We start from the raw sequence: 26,442 nt of genomic DNA on the forward strand, positions 1-26,442 counted from the left end.
AACTGTGAAGGGCAAGCAGCCCACTTGTGTCACTTTGAGGAGGACAGAGATCCTGGTCTGGATGCTGGGGAGGAGGCAGCAATGTCAGACTCTTGCTCTCAGTTTCCTTGCTGCCGACAGAAGAGCCTTAGGGTCAGTGGTCTCCTCACCCTGGCTGCCAGACAAATTTGAGGCCCGTCAGTCCTGGGCTGTCACAAGCTGCAGTGCTGCTCCTGGTGTGACTGTGTTTGGAAACACATGGCCCATATCTGGTGTCGTCTGTATGCGGAGCAATGCCTGGGATAATGTGGGTCCTCTGTTTGGTCAAGCAGGTATCTCCTCAGGCATCGCTTCCAGCTGCTCTCCCCAGGCGCTGACGATGGGGCTGCCTGCTGCCTCACAGGCCCTTTTCTGTGCATCGCTTCTAAAGCAACGCGTGTCGTATATGTCCACATGACAAAGCTTCACATCAGCGCTCGTTTAGATCCTTTCCTCTGGTTCTGACAAATGCCATCCTGCACAACACAGTGCACAGATCACTTCGAAGCCTGCTGCGTCGTGCTTGTTGCCCCCCCTGTTCTGCCTTCCTTTCGCTCCCCCCCTTCTTGACAGCAGCAATCGCAAGCAGTTTGTCTCCATGTTTATTGCCTTCTCAGCACCCTGTCCCCTCCAGAGCTATCATCGCTCCTTTAGCGGGATGCCAGATCTCTCGTGATAGTGTTTGGCATAGTTCACCAATCAATCCTGGTTAGATTTTTCAAACAGTCCCACTTCACTTTTTCCACGTTGTTGTTTATGTCAGGGAGCAGCTTCCTGTAACTACAAAACCAGCCACTTTTTCTTGTTTTAAATGCATTCTTAAAAGCTTTTCTTTGCCACAATAGCTGCAAAAATGTGGCAAGAAGTGAAGCAGTGTTGTGCCAACCGGCTCAGCCAAAGCTTGTCTCCCTGTTTCTGCCCCCTTGCCTCTTTAACGTACATCAGTCATTCTTTTACCAGGCTGAAGCCTACGGGGCTAGGCTTGGATCAACATTTTTTTCCACGTTTTTCCACCGCCTGTAATAATAAGGTAGTAGACCATGACTAGGGCTCTCAATGATATAGCAATACACACAGCTGACACTGAGATCAAATCACAACCTTACAGTTTATAATGAAAATCTAAAGAAATTCCTTTCAACAGCTACAGGAGAAATTTTAGGTTATTGCTTGCCATCAGTCCCATGTAGGGCTACGGCAAGCAGGCATTATTCACATCAGCTTTGCCTTTTCCCCAGGTTAAATCACAAGGAACACGATCTTCAGGCTTGAAATTGGCTCTCCAGGATGTGGCACATGGCCAATCCCTGTCACTGTTTATATTTTGGAAGACCACATCTATTCTTTGCTTGAAGCTCTGTATTAAAGCCCTCAGTAAACTATGCATCCACTTCACACTGACAGCCGTTCACATTCCCAGTATTGAAGTACAATGAGCTGGTGAAAGGCCGCGGATGCAATGCTCCCCGGTTCCGACGTGCTACGAGTCCCAGGGTGTTGCACTGAGCCCTGCAGAGTGCACAGGGAGAGATTTTTCGTTGTCCCTTAGGGCATAATCTGCTAAATACATTCAAGTAATTGTGATACTGGTATCAGAGCCTCCTAGCCAGCAATGCTGAGGTATTTTTCAGTTCTCCTTTACATAGAGAAAGAGAAAGTTTGCATTGGTGACAGCCCACAAGCTACTTGCACACAGCATTGGTGCACACAGCATGACTGGACTACTGGCGAGGAAGCAGCTGTTTCCAGGAGAATCCCAACAAGAATAAGCAGTTGCGTGTTAGACATTTAGAGCCAGACTAACTACTGGCCTTTTACAATCAGAGGAAAGCTCTAGAGGTCAATGCACCTTCCACGGATCCTGCTCTGGCAACAAATTACATTTAAAAATGTGTAAAAAAAAAAAAAGTTTTCTAAAGAGGGTTAACTGGAACAGTAAAATAGAAGAATCGATTTCTATCTTCCCAGACGCTTCACAGATTTCCTTCAAAAGATGCTGGAAACTCTAAAAACCAATCAGAAACTGCTGTGCTTAAACACAAAATGGAACATAGGTAAATATTGGGGCCTCCCAAGTTTGCAGCTAGAATTGACTCTGAATTTGCACATATTAAAGAGAAAACCTGATACGATGACCCTGATTAGTCCTTTTTTTTTTTTAATTACTAAATTTTGTCTACCCCTTTCATAGGGGATGGATTTTTTAAAAATCCCCAATCCTTCCTTATATGAATTAGTATTATGTTGTGATATAGATCTTGAACAACAGGCATGTGCATACTCAGTCTAAAGACAGTAACTGTAATGAAGAAAAGCCTCACAAGGGGCCTGGCCCACTGCGCTATGTGCTTCAAGATCCCAGAAGAAAGGTAGGTGACATTCTGACATTCAGATAAAAGGGAGTTCCTGAGGTGGTAAGAGACTTGCAGGTCCCCAAGAGAATTAGGAGATACCAGCTTGAAATTGTTTTCTGTTCACTCCTACAGAGGAGACTGCATTCCACATTGTTCTTCCCAGGAGTCTCTTGTGCCCTGGAAATCCCAGTTATATAAAATTTCTCATTATGCCTGCTTAATTAGGTAGAGGAGTTGGTAAACTTACCAAAACATAAGCACAGTCTGACATTTTGATTGCAACCCCCTTCAAACAATCAACTCTCTCTGAAGCCCTGCTCGCACTGCGACTGCAGCAAGATGCAGAAACACTGTTATCTGCTCCAAAACAGAACATCAGTCTTCCCATTTTTCTCTTGACTGTGGCTTTGCTACAGTCTTCCATCACCCCTTCTGAGTAGTTTTGGAGTCAAAGAGCTCTGAGTGTTCGAGGCTAAAGGAGTGCTCCTCAGGTCTCAGCCAGCCAGGGGGTACAGCTCCCTCCCAGCCTGCGCACAAGCCTCAGCCCAGGCTGTCTCCTGTGGCTGAAAAATACAGAAAACTGTTTGCTACAGCAACTGAGCAGAACTCTGCTACTATAATGAGTTACACATGCAAGCCCCCAAGCCCTTACTAAGGGAGCATTAATTACGCATTGTGAAAAACCAGCCAGCAAACCAGAAGGTGAGAAACTGGTGTTTGCTGATGTTCTGCTCTTGCGGGTTTATCTCAGTGCAGGACTGTGCGGGAACACATCCTATTTCCTTAGGCCAGACTGGGATGCCTCCAGCAAGACTGCTACCTTTTCTCCTCAGAGAAAGGAAACAGCCAGTGCCTCTTGCTTGCAGACCCACGGCAAAGGGAACAGCTCAGGTGTACCAGGGCAGAAGATCACGGCTAGGATGCCGCTAAGCACCCACAGGCCAGTGGGCAACATGGAGGAGCTGGTTCGGTGACCCAGCCTGGATGAAGAGACTGCCTCCAAAAGCTGGGACACAAGCCTGGTCCCTCTGTCTGTACCCAGTCCTTAGCACTGCCCCATTTACAGTCCCTCTGTACTGGACCTCAGTTGCCTACTGCCATGTCCTTATGGGGCTTCCCAGCCTCCTCCCAGGCAGAGCTGGCCAGGGACCATTCCCAATAAAGAATCTGGGTAAGGAAAACTTTTGGAGTGGCACAGTTTAATACTAATGGGCATACCATTGTGTGTCTGTGGGTCTTAGATGCATTTAATTTACAGTACGTCGGCATTGGAACTGTTGTAACACATGATGTGCAAAGCAACCAAGTTTTACGTAGGTCTCATCAAATCCTGGCCTTCACTAAATCAAAGTGCTTCACTTTGCAGCCTCAGTCTGACAATCCCCTCCTCTTGTCAGGCCTTTGATGCGATGTGCAGCCCCGCTGTCCCCATTGGGAGGGAGCTATTCTTGCCATGCTACTGGTGATGGCAGAGATTACCAGAGCTAGTGAGCAGCGGGAGGCAGTGTGACAGCTCCAAATACCTTCAATTTAATTGGACTGAAGTTAAAATACTTTTTTATTCCGACGCATAGTCCTATTCATAACTCCATGTGCTGCAGAGCTTAAAGTTCAGAATACATAACTACCAGATATTGGAGAAAAAACAGGAAGGCAGGAGAGGTCTGGAACCAGCAGACTTCTCCCACAGATGAAACTGCATCCTCACTACATCAATCACATAGTAAAACAACCAGCACCAAAATATTTTACTACTTGACATCATGAGATTCCAAAAATTTCACTGGGGTGCAGCAATTTCACTTCTCAATTACTGCCCCAGCCTCTCTTCAGATTCAGTATTTCTACATCATTTGGAGGATGTTGACAAAGGTTCACCCCAGATTCTTAAATTAATGAACACTGTCAAAATGCAGCTACAGAAAATACTTTGCTTTACCGTGTCTTTGTAATATGAATGACCTTAACTTTTCTGATAGCTTAAAAGGATAACAGGACTTCACACCGCCGCCATTGAGATGTGCGTTTCAGAATGTTTTTAGACCTGCTTGGGAACATCACCACAGATGAACCATTTCGCCTCTCGTGCTCCTTAGGGGCACTCACTGTCAGCCTGGCTGCTCGCGCTTCAAGCACACACCGCTCCACTCACTATAGAGTGCATCTCACAAAAGCTTAAGCAAAATGAAACAGCCTCTTTTGGCAAGGAGTCACTGAATGCGCCAGCTAGGAGGAACAGGACTGCCTAGGAGGAAAAGGAGTAAGATCCACTCATTTCAGGAGAGATTTGAATAGTTTATTTTGCCCAATCAGAGCCCTTCAGCATAATGACACATTCATATACACATATATGAACATTTTTTCTGAAACATTAATGTATAATACATTTTAAATTTAAAATACCAGCTGCACAGGTATTTTTATTTACAAAAATATTCCATACTTAATTTTTTAACTTTGTTATGATGACATAGTTCAGTTCAAGTACATGTAAGTAAAATAACTCTATGCAATCTAACATAGTTGTGTTTGTAACAGTACAGTTTGCAGTTCATATGAAACTATATTTGTAGACAGATGGATTTGCAACCCTACCTAAAATGCATATTCCAGTAATCACCCTCAGAAGAGCTAGTGGGGCTCAGCAAGACTTAACTGAAGAGTAAGTTGCAATGAACAAAAAGAAAAAACCACACATGTACACACTAAGATATACATAAACGAGAACTGCTACACATCAAGCATGCTTACCCACAAGTGGGCAATGTTAGAAAAATTTACTGATGTTTTTTTATTTTTCCCCCATGGTGCTGGTACAATGAAAGAGTAGCATAACTAGAAAGCAGCATGTTTTCCTAGTTCTAACCACTACAGATAGCAGAGCTCAGGTCTAAAATAACACAGTACTGCTTATTTACAATTCTGTTTTAAAAGGGAATATTTAAAACATGTTCCCACCCCTCTCCCTTTGCATCACCTATTACTGAATGGTAGTGGTAATCCACATACAACTCCTTACATGTTTTCAACTGAAACAGTTTAACTTCTAGTCATTATTTGCCTGTAATATGTAACTTAGATACTAACAAAAATACAAGTGTCAAAGAAACCTACAGCTGTATGACTTAAACATTTCTAGGCACTTTACATGAAAAACTAAAAGGAATACTGATTGACACCTTTCATTTGATTGGTCTGTGTTTCCCTTTCATTTCTCTCCACCCCCCCCCCTTTTTTTTTTTAAATGAACAGCCACATCTTTAAGCCTAAAACTTTGTAAAGTGTAAAAGAACCCAGAAACACAGTACACTCATCTGGCTTGAAACAGTAATAAAGTATATGATATCCAGCACATCTTTGTAACATGCATAAGAAGGAGAAAATGGCCCAGCTTAACTTAGCTTTTCAATGAGAACTGCAATAAAACCGGTTTAGCTGATTCGCCTACACTACACATCTTTTTTCTGTTTTGCTTCCTTCCTCCCCTCAAATATCATTAATTTCTGTCTACAAATTATTTGAAGATTTTGTAGTAGTAGTAAAGCTATCAACATCCACCCAAAAAGATTCACATAATTATACAGGAAATTGGCTAGAATGAAGGAAAGGTTCAATCAACAAGTTACCCTGCAACTCAGAGAGAGAGGCAAGGCACTGCACACCTTGCCCCCCACTGAACTTCAGCTGCTATCAATGCCCACCCGGGTGTGTTAAACCATGATGAGAAAGAGGAGGGCACTTCAGCCACAGACTGTAAGTTTTCCAACACGTGTTTGGTATACAAAAAACCCTGATTTACATGTAAAGAGCTGATGTATAATCAAGATTCATACATTACTCAAAGAAAGTATTTATTGGACAAACCTCACTTCAATTTTGGGGAATTTTGAAAGTCTGAGGAATAGAGCTGAAAAAAGTCTTCCCTGTGTATACCTAAAAAAAAAAAAATCAAAATCATCGAAAACCAGTCAGCCACAGACTGCAGCTGTTGAGAAAACTTTTACATTAAGTTAGTTTTCTGAATGCACTATCTCCCCTCTCCATACTTAGGGAATTGTTTAAGAATGTTCAAAATGGGAGGTAAAAATAAGTATGATTATTTTCTGCAAAGCAAAATGGGCTATTTGTTTTCATTGCTTAGTAAATGTATCATCTCGATATGAGATATGAATGTATTCATAAGCTTAAAACAACTTCTTCTATGGATAATATACATACTTTAAGTACTCTGACTTAAAAATTGAACATAAGTCTTTTTAAAATTAAAGGTAGAAGTGTACATATAAAAATTACTTAAAACTAAAAGTATATTCTTAAGCAGTATGTATAAATATAACAGATTTTATTGTATTATCTAGTAACAAATCTGAAAGTGTTGCAGTAATTTATAAACTGAATGCCGACACAGGATAAGTGCCTCTCATTAGATTCTATATTGTATATACTTGTATATACATATTTTGCTAAGAAAACACACATTCTAAATGATAGTCACATAATTAGCAAATGTGCCTGAAAGTAATCTGTTCTAAAGTCTTTATTGAATGTGTGTATTTATATACAAATAATGAACCTGAACTGCACAAATGTAGAAACAAAATTAAGGAATAAAATACCATGATTGAATTAAAGTGCAGGAAAAATTCAAGTTTAAAAGTTCAGGTAAGATCAGTGCCATTAATTAAGCAAAAAAAAAAAAAAAGGAAAAGAGAAAAGGAAAACAAAAAGGAAATGAACTTGCTTCCAAAAATCCTCCTTTGGATGTAGCTTTCCAACATCACCTGCCATGCAAGTACCACCTCAGGCAAAAATCTTTGCATAAAGACAGACAAGGAACACAGCTATATATTACTATATTTTATAACTGACTGTTTGCTGAAGAACAAATCACTGGAGATGCCTGTGGTGTAACACTTTCAGACTTATTTGGAATACACGCATATTTACACATATCAACATTCAAAAGTTACAGTTTGGCAGGACTAAGGTGAAGAAAAGCTTCTTCAGTTTACAGTTCCTAATGAGACACACTACATATAAACAGATAGGTAGCAGCAGTTTCTTACACTTCCATCAAAAAAAGTAATAGCTCAATTGTATTTTATAGTTTTCCAGACACTCTAAAAAAGTTTCACACAACTAAAATGCTAGCGAAAAAAACAGGGTGCTTGCCCCCCAAGGATTTCAATATACTTTGCTGTACAAAAGGTGCACCACCAATAGCAGAATAAGATGCAACGATGTGTGTACGATCAACTTCCTTCCACAGAGAAGGAAAAATGAACGTTTTAGACTAAAATTGTACATAGCCCCTTTTATTGACGAGAACCATTTGTGTATTCATCTCATGAGCATTTCATTAGTTTTCAAATCTAGAAGCATGCTCTGAACATATGCAACAGAAAAAAAGAGTCAACTATGATAAATTCTATAATACTAAGTAAGCCACTACTCTTCTTGTACTGACAGATGATCTCTCATTGTCTCTTTTTTTTTTTTTTGCTTGCTGGTGGTTGTCAAATGCTTCTTGATGGAAAAGTTAAGTACACTTTCCTTTCAAGCCAAGGTCATCTTCCATTGAAGTGATACCATGATTTGCTGAAGAGTACTTTTGCCATCCTCTCCCCTAGAGCCTGACCAGACTAATTTTCCAGGATTCTGTTGCTCTGAAATATAGTTAGTCTTCACCAGGTCAAATAATAATCACTCATCTCAATTTATAAATGTGAGATAAGGAAGGGGACAAGTGTCAGCTAGGGTGTGGTATTTTTGGAAATGGTATGGAAAGTAGTTTATCTAGTTTTCTTCTACCTGGATTTTTAATGAAATGGTGTTAATTTAAATATGCATTAGACACTAAAAAAGAAATTGATTAACATGCAGAGGCAAAAATTGCATGGCAAGCTGAGTTAAGTAACTGGAGTTAACACTGCCTCAGTAGGTATGGGACAGAGCCATCAAGAAATCATAATGCTGCTTGTTCAAATTGTCACGTTCTCATTTGTTAAGTTCTTTGAACAGTGGACATGGTATGGCATGCCCTCGTACTGGCAACAGAGTTCATTTGTCTTTTTTAATTAGATGTTACTTTACATAAAATCAGAAGATTTATCAATTTGTGCTACAAAGCCAAAATGTATTTGCCTTTCATTTGAAAGATGAATTAAGAGCCATCAGTAACTTCAATATTTTGCATCTTTTAAGTGTTTTGTAAGGTTGCCTTATCTATGTACTTGCACCATCACTTTACAGTACAAATATAACCAAGGTTTTCTTTGGGAACGTTTGGAAAGCATGCAAAAACCCCACACAGAATGTGATGCTTGGAGAAGCAAACCCAAATGATTAATTTCAGACAATGTAGACCTATTAGCTCCTAAGTACTCCCTTTTATAAAACAAAACCAGTCAGTAACTATTCCTGCTTTGAGAAAAAATGTCTAAATAAATTTTTGAAATGCAAACATTTATTTTAAGGAATCCTCTCTTTTTAAAAGAGCTCTGGTCATTCCCCCTGTTACAGCTTTAGTGCGGCAGCCATTAACAAGTTAGCTCAGCTATATTATTTACCTCACCCAAACTGAACATTATTTCACCAATTCCTGAAGTTTTAGTGGACACTTACCACTGCCCACATAGAAAAACACTGCTTTAGAGACCCAATCCAAACTTTAGGCCAACTGCCTTTAGTGCTGGGTGAGGCTGAGAGAGGTACTTGTAAAATAGCTCTACCAGCAGGATTGAGAAATTTGCTAAACAATATACTGACAATTATTAAATATTAGATGCTTGCCATTATTCATGCATCAGCACCTCCACGGAGTGTAAAACTGTTTGAAAACCTGAGTCCAAGATTATCTGATTTCATAGTAAAGGACTAAAGGGGCATCTAGAACTTAAGTTTGGAGCAAAACTATCTCAGCTATTTTAATTAATGGCTGTAACGATACATTCTGTTAAACATTTATATAAATTCACAGCATGAGTGGAACCCATAGCCAATTCTAAATGTTACACAAACTGAACCAATAACTATTTTTGGCAAAAAATAATATTTAACTGAACAGAAGTTGAAGTATTCTTACCACAATGAAGATGTTACCACATTTCACATTGCACGGCCATAACACAAATGAAAACTCCCAGCATGACACATTCCAGTCATGTTATTCACTTGACTTTTTTAATGCAAAAAGTGTGTATTCTCTTGTTTTGCACTTCACATCATATTCTGTGAATACAAGAATACTAGATCAGGGGTCCAAGAAAAGACTATGCACAGGTCAACTATGTATACAATTTTCAACATGAAATCTTCCAAGCTTCCAGCTTTTCCGATGAAAGAAGCGACAGCAAACTTCAACTCTTCAACAATAATGGTAAATATAGTGAGTCCTAGAGAGGGTAAGTGTAAGTCAGCTACCATCCAGCAAGACAAACAACTTTATTCCAGCTCTTGGACCCCTGATTTATTGCCTCTCCTCACAGGAGGGTATAACACTGGCAGCAATTACAACAGCACAAAAACTTTTGGCATATGAAATATTAACACAGGATTGACCCTGCATTGCCCCTGCCCATCTCACACTACGTTTTCCCTTTACTTTCGTTTCCACCTGTTCTAGTTACCTTCTCTGTTCCAACTCTCAGCTAACCAACAGATAAGAAACACTCAAGTTTGTTTTTTGTGTGTGTTTCTTTTAAATATAAAGCTCCTCAGTTAAAGCCACGACTGAGGTAAAACAGTGTGTGATTTGTGCTAGGAAACAACAGTATCCAATGGTGAATACTCCTTTAAATTTCAATGGTCCTGCCAAAATTAATGAAAAACCAAGATTTTTTCCATCAGGACAAAATTAAACAGATGTAATTGATGAGCGTCATCAGAATTGGTACCACTTCTTGTCTTTGTACTTCAACATCATCTAAAAAACAAAAAACAATTTCTAATTACTGTTTCTATAATGTACCAAAAAGTACAATTATACAAATTATATGGTTACAAAGCAGCATGAGAGAGGGACTTTAGTAAGGCTTCTCAAAACTGCAACAACAACATTGCTGAACAGCGAGGGTTTAGCATGGTGAATTTTCTAATGGTAGTATCACTGCTGACGATCTAGCCTCAGATAGAAAAAGGCATTTTTGGGAGAATGGGAAGGTTGCACAAGAGTTTAGGGGACGGAAGAGATCTGCACAAACATGGAAGAGAACAGCCATCGTATGTAGTTACTGAGGAAAAAAATTAGCTTGGATTCATGGGGTTCGTATACAACAACTGGATCTTTCTTAAGAACCACAAGGATCTCACACAGAGCATTACTCTTCTTATCCAATTCAGTGACAAACTCTAAGCAATGGGAACCGAGCCACACTTTTGGAAGTCTACATGCCACTCCGGCAGAGGGTATATGCTCTAGACCAACATGCCATAAGACAAAGCTGCTTACATTAATACGTAATTATTAAGAGTAATGACTGATAGACAAAAGTGAAGTGTCCTTTATCAATGATATTGCATTCCCTTTAGATACCTCTAATATGCCTTTGCAGAAGTCAGTTACTTGAAAACTTGCATTTATTTGATAAAGAATCAGTTTAATGCTCTCAGTTTAACATGCAATGGACTCACCTCATGAGCGTGTTTAGAAAAAGAATCAGCACTGTAAAGCATAGCTGCAGTTTTTTCTTCCAGTTCTCCTAGTTTCTGTCCTCTTTCATCTAGTGCCAACCGGGCTCGTGCTAGTTCACCAACTACACCAGATGCTGCTCCTTTGACACCTTCAATACCCCCAGGCCCTGGAATATGCTGGGCAAGACTTCTTGATGCCTTCCCAGATGCTGATTCTCCAACTGGAGGCATTTGCCAAGCAGCAAAAACAGAATAGCAAGGTTTTCTATCATTATTACATAAATACCAATGCAACTAGTTTATAAAAAGAGGTGTCATTTCTTTGCATGGACACTGAACACCTAATCACAGGCATGACTACAAGCAATACTCACTACTCAATGTTACTAGATGTTACTATTTAATAAAATTGAGATTTTTCAAACATATTTCAGAGTTTCGAGGCAGGTTATAAAATTACAACCTTTTTACAGCTCAAGTGTGAAATTAAAACTCTTTCAACAGTGCTGGCACCACAGTCATCAATAGAATTGTGCTGGTGAGGTGGTTTTTAACAATATAGCTTGCTTCACAGGGAAGGTGTTGGGAGTTCAGCAGACAAAGCAGGAGAATTTTGAAAACACAAGCTGTGGTCAGTTCTGGAAGTGCTCTGCTGGTGTGGCCAGCCAGTATGACTCCACCTGCAGAAGTTTCCTTTGATGGAAGTTCAGTTTTAGATGCAGACACCTGAAGATTAGGTGTCTATGCTCTCATTATTGTAAAAATCTTGTAAAAAGATAATGTAATGTAAATCATGAAAAGGCAGTACAGCTGTAAGAACAAATCAGCTCATCCTGAAGTAAACATCCAGCAATGGTCAGCTGAACAGCTATCTAGACTCCAGTGACCGCACTGACTACATCTCCTTCGCTCATAATGGGACATGAGCCACCTAGTTCAGTCTAGACACTCAATGGATGCGTCAATCTTATGCTGAATTGTATACTCTACAAAAACTTGAGTGAAGGCCAAAACATTTTTGGATGCTGAAGTCAAACCAAATAATCTTTAACTTTTTTTTAAAGCAATTAAATTATGGTTTAAATATTTTCTTTTTTTTTCACCTCTAGGAAAAATAATATTAATTTATTTAACAATTTTTGTTGCAGTATTTAAAGATTTTCTAATTTGATTTTATGCTTCTAGGAGGAATGATTTTGATTTCAACTAACACTATAAACATTTTTAGTCTTGGGAATTTACAGGAAGGAGAGAAATCATTTCACTTATTACCGATTCTGCTGTGACCCTCATGTTAAATATGACAATTCAAAAGACATCTGAAAATGTCTTTAAAATAGTCATTGAACTCACTTTCAGGCTACAATTAATTAGGTTTTTTTCCCCCCATTCAATACAATTTTCCTCTTCAAGATCTGAGCCAAAACAGGTCTTTCTATCAAAAGCCACAAACAAAGCCTGAGACTGAGTTTATAAAAAAAAAATTGTAATCTCCTTAAAAATCGGTCAGAAGAGTCAGGGCAAAATGGTGGACACTTGAAATGATGTAAACGGATAGCTTCTAAAGTTAAGAGTGCTTTTCTGTTGCCATGAAGAAGCAGTTTTTCCTGTCCCAGTCATACTAATTAAACACACAATTTGTGCACACAAATTTCTCTAATAGAATACTTGACCAACCTTTCAAAGTGTTACACGTATATAAATACAAATGGAATTTTTAACGCAGAAAGTGACCTCTAAATATTTGACATTGGTTCAAAATGTACAGGCACAAGTAGTAAAGACTAATTAATTTTTACTGGATAGATCAAAAGAACCAATGAAAAAAAGAAAGGAATGCCAGGGAGCCTCCTCTGTTTTAACAGCTACATTTCATGTTAAAAAGGAAACAGTTCTTACAAATAAACTTGCATAATATGGTGTTTCATCTAGCAAATATCTGAATAAGTGGAAGTTATTTTCCTTAAATGTATGAAAATGCTGCATGCAACCACAGTAAAAAAAAAAGCTGTGATCAAAAAACAGTAAGAAAATCATAAAGCAATAAAAACCGCCAAATCTGAATTCTACTGTCCTATGAACAGAGGACTGAACTGAACTGTCACACAGTTCTATCCTTGCTCTCATTCCTAAGGCATCTCCGCACAAGTCAAATGAGAAAAAAGAATCTAGCAAATGAACTGAAGTAGAATGGAGTTTTAATTTTCTCACTGTCCAAAATAGTGTTCTTCAGAACCAGCCCCTTTCAGTTTAACAGCATTAAGAAAATCATGGTCAGTACTATACACTTCCTAAAGACAAATAAAAATAAGATCAGTTGTTCCATTTCTTGTTTTATAATCTACTCCTGAATAAATGAGGTAAAGCGGCCTGTGAGAAAACAGTACCAAGCTTTTCTGATCTCATTGGTAAGGTGTACAACACAAAAGCTATGAGAAAGTAGTTGTCATTCCCTTTTTTACTTTCCTTTTCGCAAATGTAATGTTCTATTAACACAAGTAATACATTTCTCAAGGACCACTGGCTTCCTTGGGTAGAAATACCAGAAAAATAATGAATACTAAAAACTTACAGAGTTCTTCTCTGTCAAGTGACTGTGCCCCACCTCCAAAAAGGCCTTTAAAGAACCCCCTGTTCGGTGCCTCTGGTGTTTCTACAGGAGTGAAGAGCTCACCCAACATTTCCTTTGCAATGAAGAAGAGACACAAGGCATACATTATTTCACACACAAATTAATGGAATATTCTCTCTCTTTAAGGATTTATTTTGTGGATTTGAATTTCAAAATGAATATGCTTTAACAGGCATCTGCCTTTGCAAGGTGACTTAGGAAATAAAAAATAAAAACATATTAGGAAATCTGTCCAAACCATCTGTTCTGATAGTTGGAAGCTTGTAGCTCATGAAATTCAGTAGCAAAGAAATGTGTTCGAGTAAAGCTGTATTTGCCCCTCAACAACTTGGGCAACACTCCTGATTTTGTTCTGTTAAAACCGTATCTACAAATACTCATATCCATGCATGGTATGAAAGTAGAGCTTACAGCCTGCATCTCTGCTATTTCAGGATTCTACACAGCTTCCAAGCTGAAACATGTCTGAGAGTCTTTTCAAGCTGTTAATACCCCGAAACATAATGGCTTCCTTCAAGTATCCTGAGTTAGCATTCCCTGCTTGTGTCAGCATGCACCTCCACCAGCATCAATTGAACAAGGGAGTTTTGTTAACTGCACATGTTAAACAGGGACATTTCATAATGATCAAAAAGGAAATTAAGTAAGAAACTGTTTCAAATACAAGAGAATGGATGAAACCGTAAAATTTAAGAGTTGGGGAAGTGATTCATCCTGAATCAGACTCCACAGTGAGAACAGTCAAAGCATGAAAGCCGAAGTGCTTGGCTGTATAACAAACTTAATTACTATAAGCACCATGAATCTAGAACCGTGAACCTCAGTATATCTATGTCAGAAAACAGTCATTTTTAAAATTCATTACCTGAAGATTTTCACATGTTTCTTGACTGTAGGTGAGCCTCTGTATTTCAGTTGGTGAGACAAGATAGAGTGCTTGTCCATTATTGGTGAAGCAGAATGTTCTGGCTATCCGCATATTGGTGAGTGGCAGGTAATATACATCCAACAATGGCCTTAAACTTGGCAAACTTAAGAAAAAGAATTAAAAAAATTAAATATAGCAGGATTGTCTATTATTGATCAAATAGCTCATTTTTAAGCTGCGATACATTATTTTTCTCTTCACCACCTGCATAAGTACCACATGAACAGGGTATCATTTAATGCAATTACAAAATCTCAAAACATAAAGATGAGATTTTTCAAGGTAGCACGTCAAAAATGAAATTTAAACATCTGCATCACAGATGCATTTAAAAGCATCATTTAAATGATACTCTGAGCATGCAAATCACAGATTCACTTGAAACATTATTCAGTAATTACTAACGAAGTATTTTGATAAGCATCTGCCAAAAGTTTACAATTAAACATCCTGCCTCTTCTCTCAGGTGAAGAATTTCTCCTTGTCTAAAAATACAAGTCTAAAAGACCTCTCCTCAAGAACACTTGGAAATATGCAGGAGTGTGCTTTCAAAGGAAAACAGGATTCAGTAGCCTCAAACAACAATATTATGAATTATGTCCACCTTTTTTGTCTGACTGCACGTTTAAGAGGAAGTCCTCCTAGAGTAAAGTTCGCTTACCTTGTGTTTTCTGATTCTGCACATGTAACTGCAGTACTTACTGCATCAAGCTACTGAAGAACAGATGCAACACGCTCAGGCTGTAACAATGCTCTTGCTACCAAACATTCCTCTCCCTCAAAGTAATAATAAATGCAAGTAAGAAGTGACTGAACACCTTATGTCTTGATAAAGAGAACCCAAAATAAAGCACTGTCTCAAAACATCCCCTGTGAGATTTTTGTAAAGACATAATGTACACAGATGTTAGCTGCAAATGTACCAACAATGCATTAAGCAGCTTCTGCTACAGATACCATCTGCATAAAATCATTATTTCTAGAAACTAAAAAGAAGCAGTAAAGGGGAAAAGTGAAGCCAAAAGCAACAAAAAAGAAAGATGTAGTAACTGCAACAGTAAGTGTTGGGGTTTGGTTTTTTTTGTTTTGGTTTTTTTTTTTTTTTTTGTACAGTACTGAGATTTCTAAATGTTAAGCATGCTTGCATTTAAATTAAATTAAAAATGCTTGCATTTTACAGATTGTGAATTATCTCTTAGCAGGAGACTTCATCTATGACAAACAAAAGGAAGGAGAACAGGTAACATGACTTTGGATGCAAGTTCTACAGGTAAGAAGTAAAAAGCAATATTCTCTTGTAAGCACATCACCCAGAAATGACACTTCTGCCATGCACGTATCTAAAATAAGAATATTCCTAAGAGGGAGTTAGTAACAGGGAAGTGCTTTGCTTCAGACCAATGGAAGCATAAAACATCCTTACAGCTTCAAGACAAACCACAAAAACATTAGATCAGATAGGACAAGCATGACATCCATGATAGCATTTTTAGACTATCAAACAAATCTGTAACAGAATCATAAGTCTGATCTAAACTTACATCAGTTGATAAGTATTGGGCATCTTGGGTATGATACAATGCTCCGACAACTTTACACAAACAGCACACTAAGTGCTCCACTTCCCAGCAGCAAATCATGCTTATGAAATGGAGTTAATACTTGGGAGTTCAGCTTCCCTACACAATGTAATAATGCAATAGTTGTAATTTAGCACCTACCTCTATGCAAAATTCTTTAGAAAACAAAATGAATCCTGAGATAAACAGAATTTGTTTGAATATATGGTACCTGAACATTAAGTTCAGTTTTAATCGGGGTGGGGGGGAGGGGAGAGTGCTTGCCCTGCAAGGTGAGCAGCATTTTCTAAAGATGTGTAGAATATATGTTGGGATACAGATCAATGGAGTTAACAGACTTAACAATCATAACTTATTTTTTATTTGTAGTATGCATCAGGTCAGCTTTATTTTTATTCCTAACAACTTCCTGAAGAAGTATCTTTTTAGAGAATTTCCCAAGCTGAGAGCTTGTTTTTGCAACCTTAAAAATAACCTTTCAGGAATTTTACTGGCACAATTTTATAATGCCATGTTCCACATTCATCTTAGCATTAGCCAGGACTAAAATGTAGGTGCAAGGGTATAGATATATACACATTGCTGTTCAAAATAAAATAGCATTTGGAAATATTCAAGAAAAAGGACATGTTAAAGTTACGTAGGTGACATGCAAGTACGTTCAAACATTACTTTTACACGTTTAAACGCGTAACTTAAAAGCCCTTACTTTAGATGACTTATTTCTCTACTACAACTGCTAGCAAGTAATCTTGGCTTTATAGCCTGAGTTTAAGGCCTTTAAGACATGAGCAAGCTACACAACAAAAAAGGTAAGCTTGAGGCATGAATGTGATGCAAAAAGCTGCACAAAAATATGCAGAGTTGTGGTCAGGTACCAGCTGAAGGCCTGACTCGAGGCAGTTTTCACCATCAGGCAGTAAATTCACATTTGAGAATCTTCACCAACTCAAGGACCTATATCACACATTTGGAACTATTTGTTGAATCAGGGTAGCTTCAGCTAAACTGGTAAACTTTTTCATGTGTTAAAGGCATAGCTAATAGGAATGCATAATCAAAATTATCCAGGCCCAAGTGTTAGAAGTTCATGAACACTGAGTGAATGTAGAATTTTTAATTCATATTCTTATGGAAAAGGAAACTTTTTATCTAGCAGAAGACTGTTTGTTTGTTTTATATTTAAGTTACTTTCAAACAGGTCTTACCTAAAAGTCATAATATGTCCGTTGGCACAGAAACATGCAAGGCAGATACTGTTACTCAATGACACTATATCTCCACGAAGAACAAAAGAAGTCTCTGTTATGTTTTGCTTATAAATACAGTTCTGGGATGGCAGTGAGATAACTTTTGCTTGCTTTTCTGAACATATCACTGCATATTGGTTTTCACTGATTTCCTGAGAGGAAGAGGGGGACACTGAGACAGGTCGTCGCTTTTTCGATTTATCTTTTTCATCTTTATCTTCAGGAACATTGTGTTCTCTCCAGGGTTCATGTGCTGGTGGGACCAAAGATCCTGTAGTATCCAGAAAAGCCATTCTCAAGATTGCCCCTTTTAGCCTCAGGATTGTTCCTAGGAAAAAGAAGTTGAACACATTTCTGAAACAGTTCTCCTAAATTGTCTTTCCAGCTACAAAATATTCCTTTAAGCAGCTAGCAAAATGAAGAGAAAACAAGAACTTAGGCTTGCCTCTGTAGCAACACAGACATACCAAAACCTTTGGATGGTTATCTAAAAACCAGTGAGGCACATACAAGAGCACATACGTATTCAATAAAACGTTAAACCAGTTTTCAAGGGTTAAGTGTATGCATACTCTTCTATTAACTTCAATGGAAATGTACACATTTACATTTACACATTTACACATTTACACATTTGGCTCTCTTAAAGAGCCAAGCCGGAATGCACATTTGTATTCAAGTTCAGTGTCATAAATGCAACTAATTTCATTCTCTCCTGAGGAGTACACAACGTGCTTAATATCAACAATAAACGTTATCATCATAGGATCATAGAATGCTTTGGATTGGAAGGGACCTTTACAGATCATCTAGTCCAACCCCCCTGCAGTGAGCAGGGGCATCTTCAACTAGATCAGGTTGCTCAGAGCCCCATCCAGCCTGACCTTGAATGTTTCCAGGGATGGGGCCTCCACTACCTCTCTGGGCAACCTGTTCCAGTGCCTCAACACCCTTGTTGTAAAAAATTTCTTTCTTAAATCCAGTCTAAATCTGCCCTCCCTTAGTTTAAAACCATTGCTCCTTGTCCTGTCACAACAGGCCTTGCTAAAAAGTCTGTCCTCATCTTTCCTATAGGCCCCCTTTAAGTACTGAAAGGCTGCAATAAGGTCTCCCCAGAGCCTTCTCTTCTCCAGGCTGAACAACCCCAACTCTCTCAGCCTGTCCTCATAGGAGAGGTGCTCCAGCCCTCGGATCATTCTCTTGGCCCTCCTCTGGACCCGCTCCAACAGGTCCACGTCCTTCTTGTGCTGAGGGCTCCAGAGCTGGATGCAGTACTCCAGGTGGGGTCTCACCAGAGCAGAGCAGAGGGGCAGAATCACCTCCCTCGACCTGCTGGCCACGCTTCTTTTGATGCGGCCCAGGATATGGTTGGCCTTCTGGGCTGCGAGCGCACATTGTTGGCTCATGACCAGCTTTTCGTCCATCAGTACCCCCGAGTCCTTTTCCACAGGGCTGCTCTTGATCACATCATCCCCCAGCCTGTATTGAAACCGAGGATTGCCCCGACTCAGGTGTAGGACCCTGCACTTGGCCTTGTTGAACCTCATAAGGTTCACACAGACCCTCTTCTCCAGCTTGTCCAGGTCCCTCTGGATGACATCCCATCCTTCTGGTGTGTCAGCTGCCCCACTCAGCTTGGTGTCACCTGCAAAATTCCTGAGGGTGCACTTGATCTCGCTGTCAATGTCATTGATGAAAATATTGAACAGCACTGGTCCCAGTATGGACCCCTGAGGGACACCACTCATCACTGATGTCCATCTGGACATTGAGCCGTTGACCGCTACCCTCTGGATGCAACCATCCAACCAATTCCTTATCCACTGAACAGTCCACCCATCAAATCCGTAACTCTCCAATTTGGAGAGAAGGATGTTGCGGGGGACTGTGTCAAAGGCTTTACAGAAGTCCAGATAGATGACATCCATTGCTTTTCCCTTTTGTCCACTGATGTGGTAACTCCCTCGTAGAAAGCCACTAGGCTGGTCAGGCAGGACTTGCCCTTGGTGAAGCCACGTTGGCTGTCTCGAATCACCTCCCTGTCCTCCACATGCTCTAGCATAGCTTCTAGGAGAATCTGTTCCATGATCTTCCCAGGCACAGAGGTGAGGCTGACAGGTCAGTAGCTCCCAGGGTCATCCTTTCTACCCTTTTTAAAAACGAGCACAATGTTTCCCTTCTTTCAGTCACCAGGGACTTCACCTGACTGCCATGACTTTTCAAATATCATGGAGAGTGGCTTAGGAGCTAAATCAGCCAATTCCCTCAGGACTCTGGGATGCATCTCATCAGGCCCCATGAGCTTATGTATGTTCAGGTTCCTCAGGTGGTCACAAACCTGATCTTCCCTTACAGTGGGAGGGGCTTTACCCCCGGTCCCCAACATGTTGTCCATTGACTTGGGAGGAGTGAGGAGAGCGGTTGCCAGAGAAGACTGAAGCAAAAAAGTCGTTGAATACCTCAGCCTTCCCCTTGTCTGTTGATGCTAGGTCACCATTCTTGTTCATCAGTGGAGGTATGCTTTCTTTAACTTTCCTTTTCTGGCTGATATACCTGTAGAAGCCCTTCTTGTTATTGGTGACCATCAGGTCCAGTATTGCACCCCCTTGGGTAGAGGTGTCCATTACCTGGGTTAAGAAGTTATCCTCAAAGCACTCCAGGAGTCTCCTGGATTGCCTACAGCTTGCCGTGCTACTTTTCCAGCAGATGCTGGGGTGGCTGAAGTCCCCCAGTAGGACAAGAGCTTGCAAGTGTGAAGCCTCCTGTAGCTAGAGGAAGGCGGCTTCATCAGTAGGCTCCTCTTGATCAGGCGGCCTGTAGTAGGCACCAACCACAAGGTTCCCTTTGTTGCCTCGGTCTCTAATTCTTACCCATAAGCTTTTGAACTGCTCGCGGCTGTTCTTCAGGGACAGCTCTTCACACTCTATCCATTTCTTGATATAGAGGGCAACACCTCCGCCCCTCCTTCCCCGCCTGTCCCTTCTGAATAGTCTCTAGCCATTGATAGCCACACTCCAGTCATGGGATTGATCTCACCAGGTTTCAGTAATGGCAATCAGGTCATAGCTTTCTAGCAGCATGGTAGTTTCCAGCTCCTCCTGTTTGTTGCCCATGCTGCATGCATTCGTGTAAAGACACTTCTATTAGTCTAAGGTAAGCACCTCCTTTTTCTTCAATACAGACAGGTTCAGAAACAAGCAACATGTGAGGTTTTTTTCTGCTGCAGCTCACATTTGAATCCACTTCTCTAGCATAAATGGACAGAGGGAAAGTTTTCCCTCCCCACTGTTTAAATCACTGTATCGGTAGGCCAGATCTTAAGCTAATACATTTCTTATTTTACTTATATGTCTTCACATGCAAGTAAAAACATGAACATTTGCTAAGTACACAAAAAATCATACATGCGGCAGTATCTTTTAAGGTTCATGCTGCAGATCCAGTGATTAAACATACTGTCCAGTCTGCACCGTGCCTTTACGATCAAATGTTACCAAATCTGAATACTGCTGCCAATACCATACTTGATAAGCACAAATCAAATATGGTCTAGAGGTCACACTATTCCTAATCACTATTTCAATCAAATAGCATTGCAATTTGCATGTCCTGATACCATCTGTGTGAGCAAAGTGGAGCAGAGCAGCATGTTCTGCATGAGACAGTGGTAGCAGGAAAGCCAAATCTATGCCTAACAGCACATTCAGCAAACCATTAATAAATAATTACAACAAAATCAGCTGCTGTGTATCAGGAAAAACAAGATACAAAACCTCTCACAGGTTTGTATAAATAATAATTCCTAAATAATCTAAAGGAATATTTTATCACTAATATTTAAAGCTAGTTGTTCAATATACAACCCATAATTTGTATTTCCTCTTCATGATGCAGGAAAACTGAAAGTTTCCTACCTCATGACTAAAAAATAAATAAATTGAGCATTTGAAATACTCATCTTTTCTGCTATTTCTGTTTAACAGTTACTACATACTACATTAAGGTTAGAAAATATGGATTTCTCAGCAAGTATGCGTTAACATGGTATTTTTATATTATATGATATACTTTCAACTTTGCAACTTTAAAACTCTGGTAATGAAGTAACCAGTCTAGATTGGTTACTAGCTAACCTTAGTAGCTAAATCAATGAAGTATATACTAAGTTGCAATTAATCCATAATTGAGAAAAACAGTTTCTTTAAAAAAATATGAACAACAACAATACTTTATCAAAGTATACTTTAGCCTATCTGCTTTGTACATACCAGTAGGAGAAACAATTACAGGCTGAAGAAGTCTTTGCTCTCCTCCTGGGGGTAAGTTCAGCACAATGACAAGCACTGTACCCAGTGTGGTCCCAACCCACAGGCATGGGGAAGGTGATGTATCGGCCTTTCTTGTGAAAGTCTCACAAAAATGAAGAGCTGAAATTGCCTCCCGTGACTCTTTATCAATGCTAGTTACACTAGAACTCCGGGATCGACTGAAAGAGTTGTCTTTGACATCTGAAAATAAATCAGTATTAATTAAAAACAATGGCAAAATGCAGGCATTAAAAGAAATTGGATTTTCTTTTTTGTTCTTTAGCATGAGGTATATACTAACTACCATTCTATTGATTTTTACTCCTGTATTCTTCCTTAGTTGTATTTCCTTTTGGCCCAGTTTTCAACACTGTATCCTGAACAAAGTGCCCAGTCTTTTTCTGCAGAGGTTGGCATTAGGTAATTGTCATGAACAATTGCTATGCGTATTTCTGTCTTTGTGGGACAGAGAATAAGTCATCAAACAGGACTCCTCCTTTAAAAAAATTGAATTACAAACCTCTCTGCCAATTAGTTCATTGATCAGATTAAAATATATTGGCTTCCATAGAACATCGTTTAATAATCTTATGAAGATATAACTATTTTAGTTTAAGAACTGCAGTGACATCCAGACAGCATGATAACATGTAACCTGTAATGACTCACAATAATATTGTCCCACTTTAGGAAACTGTATGGAGGAGGTCTAACAGGCTATTTACACACACCTGAACTTTTAGTAAGAGAAACATTAAATGCTACCAAATGCCCCTGGCACTGGTATGCAAAGCTGAAGATTTCTGTTTTGAGTTCTGTACAAAATGGCACTAAGAAACTGTTCAGAACATCTAGTTCATTGCTTAGCAAGTAAGGTTCTTGTAACAGAGAGTGAATTCTAATATTAACAAAACCCTCAAACCAGCAAACGTGCTGCTCCATTCTAGTTGTGTGCTGTCTGTACATGTGGTGATACTTAACACATCAGCATGTCTGAATTTATCTGTGCATTCACAAATTAATGCTTTAACTCATCATCCCAAAATTTTAGCACAAGACAACTTGTTTTACTTACTTGTTTTACTTGCTAGTAAAAGCTTGATGAAATTTATATCATGACTTTTAAAAAATTAAGTTATTGTTTTGGATCTTTGGGTAAGGTATAGATGTAACGGGCACCTTTAAAGCATGATTAAGAGCTAAAGAGCAATATTTAACCACATACTTTCTGGAAGTATCACTATGCTAATTTAATGAAATTATTGCAAGACTTTCTACAAAGAACATCTAACATGCATTTGAAAAGCATACAAACTACATTTCAACCAACTAAATACAGACATCTACTCAACACAGTGTATGTTCTCAGGAGATACTTGTCTTACTGCAACAAGGATAGAAAAATTATTGTCCTGCCAAATTTTAGCTAAGTCAAATGTAAAACATGGATTATAAAAGGAAAGGATGTCAACATCTGAGTGGTTGACCTACTAAGTTTTCACATTTTAAAAAAATCAAATCCACCGTAAACCAACAAAACCAATTGTTTGTTTTTATAATTCTTCTAATGACCACAAACTCTTAAGATGCTTATTTCTTCAGGTTTGAATATTTACTAACCTAACGTTTTTTCAACTCTAACATGGATTAATCAGTCTGAATATAATCATACATTAACTGCAACAGGCATAAAATGAAATGTGCATTTGTTGAGTTGCATCTGGCCATTTGAAGAGCATGTGTACAAATTCCAGAAGCATTGAAATGGACAGGAAAGACCACATCAAAATTAACTTGCCAGACAATACAGGCATTGTGGAGAGTGGACATTCATTCAGGAAAGGGAACTGGGGGTAAAGAGTTTAACTGCATTAGTGCATATTATTTATCCTGAAGTCAAGGAAGAATCTGTGGTTTGTTAATGGATTAGTTTCAGATGAAGAGGAAGGAACAAGTGTGATGACCCACTACACACTTTGTCAGAAGGGTAGAAAGATGAGGCTCTTTTGAGCCACTAAGCCAAAGGATAGGACCTAGTGGCAATGGCACCTTAATCATCTGGATTACAACATTGAAAAGCAACATTATAATGCAGACTAGAGTATGTTCAAGATAACTTCTGTTTTAGAAAGTGGAGGATAAATACAGAAGCACATACTTTAGATTTTGTTTTGGCTATTTAGGGAGGAAAAGGGGTAGGTTAAAGATCTAAAGACAGAAAAGTAATTTGAAGGAACGAGATCATGGAATAGTAGGTTTCAAGAAGCCATGGAAAGAATGGACAGAAAGTGATAACAAACTTGGGAGAAAGGCATTTCAGCTGTCTCCTAGAGCCAGCAGATATGGCCACACAAGTGAATACAAGCAAGCTGACAATCTCTGAAGAACACTATGCAAAAGCTATCCCGCGAGAAGGAAAAGATCGAAGTAAAATAAAGAGAGATTGTAATTGCCTAAGGAAATTATTTACAGCCCTGAAAACCTAGAAGAATTTTACACAAAACAAAATGAGGCATCTATGTGCAGGTATTCTCACATGCGCAAAGTCAAGCAAAACCAGTCAAAGGCTATTACAATTTGGAAGGTGCAAACTATTTTATGAGTATACCAGAAGTGAGATGACAAAAAATGTCAATTATTTCAGTAGAAAGAACAGCAAATGTTAAGTGATGTAGAAAATGCTGTAACTCTTTCAGGATCGGAAAATACTGAAAGTATTTCAGCACTCTCTTTTCTCCAGTCTTCATAAAAAACCCACTTCTAAGTACTTATTGCTATCAAAGAACTGGGAGTAAAACAACAGTAGAATTAGAATGAATTGGATAATATTTAAGTACAAATGTGGTCCAGTTTGCAGTGTATGATAAAATTCACCCTGAACTGAAATTATCCCTAAACCATTAGTAAACAGAGTCCTGGTTTCCGCTGAGGCAGAGTTAATTTTCTTTATAGTAGCTGGTGTGGGGCTATGTTTTGGATTTGTGCTGGAAACAGTGTTGGTAATACAGAGATGTTTTCATTACTGCTGAGCAGGGCTTACACAGAGTCAAGGCTTTTTCTGCTTCTCAACCCACCAGCGAGGAGGCTGGGGGGGCACAAGGAGCTGGGAGGGGGCACAGCCGGGACAGCTGACCCCAGCTGACCAAAGGGATATCCCATACCATATGGCGTCATGCTCGGCATAGAAAGCTGGGGAAGAAGAAGGAACGGGGGTGATGGCACAATGGCATTTGCCTTCCCAAGTCACTGTTACACGTGATGGAGCCCTGCTTTCCTGGAGATGGCTGAACACCTGCCTGCCCATGGGAAGTAGTGAATGAATTCCTTGTTTTGCTTGCCTGCGCAGCTTCTGCTTTCCCTATTAAACTGTCTTTATCTCAACCCACGAGTTTTCTCACTTTTAGTCTTCCGATTCTCTCCCCCATCCCACCGCGGGGGAGTAAGCGAGCAGCTCTGTGGGGCTTAGTTGCCAGCTGGGGTTAAACCACAACACATAGTAAGGAAGAACAGACAGATTGAAAAGAAAAATCAAATTTTTCTGCTCTTCTGTACCAACAAGGCCACAGTTAAATCCCTCTAGTTCTGGGCACAAGAATTTTAGAAAGATAAGGAAAAATTCCAAGTCTAGAGGAGATTAACAGAAGCCATCCTAGATTAAGACAACATAACCTAAAAAAGGAGAAGGAACTGAACTTTGTAAAAATAAATTATCTCTAATCTTCATTTTTGAAGATATGATGACAGCTTTCAACAGCATAAAAGATGGCTAACAAAAAGCTAGGGAGCACTTGTTATCCCTGTTCATTGTGGAAAGGACAAGAAAAAGTAAATATGGAAGCAAGGAAGACTGATTAAATAACAGGAAATTTGTGTAGTTGACTATAAAACATTGGAACTTTGTCTGGGATTTTTCTAAAAACTTATTTATTGGAGCCTCACAAATAGATGCGAGGTTAAATTGTCAGACAGCTGGATCTTTGCCAGAGCAATGGAATAAAATATCTCTGAGGGTTCCTTCCAACTTCACATTTCTCTGAGCAGAGCAAGCTGTAACTGTAAATTCTAAATGAGGGAGGTCCAGCTCAGTTTCAGGATATCCCAGTGCCATGGACTCTTTCCTTGCTGATAGCAGCAGCTGTCAAATACACAGTTCTGCAGCTGCCAGTCTGATCCTGGTCTGTCTTCTGCTGGGGTTGTGGTAGCAATTCTGCTGCAGGAGGGGGAGCAAGCTGTGGCAGGCAGAAAGCAGCTTTCACATTCAGGCTGCATCTACTGCTGTAGGTCTACAGCTGTCCCCCATCATCTTTAGAGAACAAGGCAGGGAAGCTGGACCTGATCTACAAGCTGGCAAAGTACTAATAAAAAATAATAAATCTACTCATTTGTATACTGTTCTAGTTATGCAATATAATGACCTTTAGCGCTACAGACTTCACAACTAACTGAACTGCTTCTTATATAAAAAGTTACTGTGCTTTTTCAAGAAAATCAAAATTTTCAGACTGGTCATCCATCCAAACAGCTGTATACTATTTTCATTTAGAGAGAGTGGTCACAAGACAATTAACATTTGTAAAACTATGTCCAACTATTTGTTGAGTGGACCTCAACATATCCTGTTATTAAGATACTTCATTTTTCAATTTAAAATGTATCAGATGGTCCTAAACAGGCAGCAATTTTCCTTACATTACCTGCTTATTCACACTTTTGCTATCACAGCACTACTGATAAAGTGAGTG

The 26,442-nt window shown here is 39.3% G+C and overlaps 1 protein-coding gene across 11 annotated transcripts in view; it reads right to left on the minus strand.

Moving 5' to 3' along the window:
* Positions 1-4,646: 4,646 nt before the first annotated feature.
* The window catches only part of STXBP5 (syntaxin binding protein 5), a 115,663-nt gene continuing 93,867 nt past the window's right edge, over positions 4,647-26,442 (minus strand). For 10 of the 11 annotated variants that reach the window (XM_075499041.1, XM_075499043.1, XM_075499051.1 and 7 more), the window contains 6 exons: positions 21,662-21,901; positions 17,352-17,721; positions 14,501-14,666; positions 13,576-13,687; positions 11,004-11,224; positions 4,647-10,296 (listed from right to left, as the gene is read on the minus strand). In XM_075499041.1, coding sequence (XP_075355156.1) covers positions 10,255-10,296; positions 11,004-11,224; positions 13,576-13,687; positions 14,501-14,666; positions 17,352-17,721; positions 21,662-21,901 — 1,151 coding nt within the window. In that variant the 3' untranslated portion in view covers positions 4,647-10,254. The remainder of the gene's footprint in view (positions 10,297-11,003; positions 11,225-13,575; positions 13,688-14,500; positions 14,667-17,351; positions 17,722-21,661; positions 21,902-26,442) is intronic. The other variant, XR_012775303.1, reaches the window with a different exon arrangement.

Source organism: Mycteria americana, chromosome 3 (assembly GCF_035582795.1).
Source record: "Mycteria americana isolate JAX WOST 10 ecotype Jacksonville Zoo and Gardens chromosome 3, USCA_MyAme_1.0, whole genome shotgun sequence".
Classification (NCBI taxonomy): Eukaryota; Metazoa; Chordata; class Aves; order Ciconiiformes; family Ciconiidae; genus Mycteria; species Mycteria americana.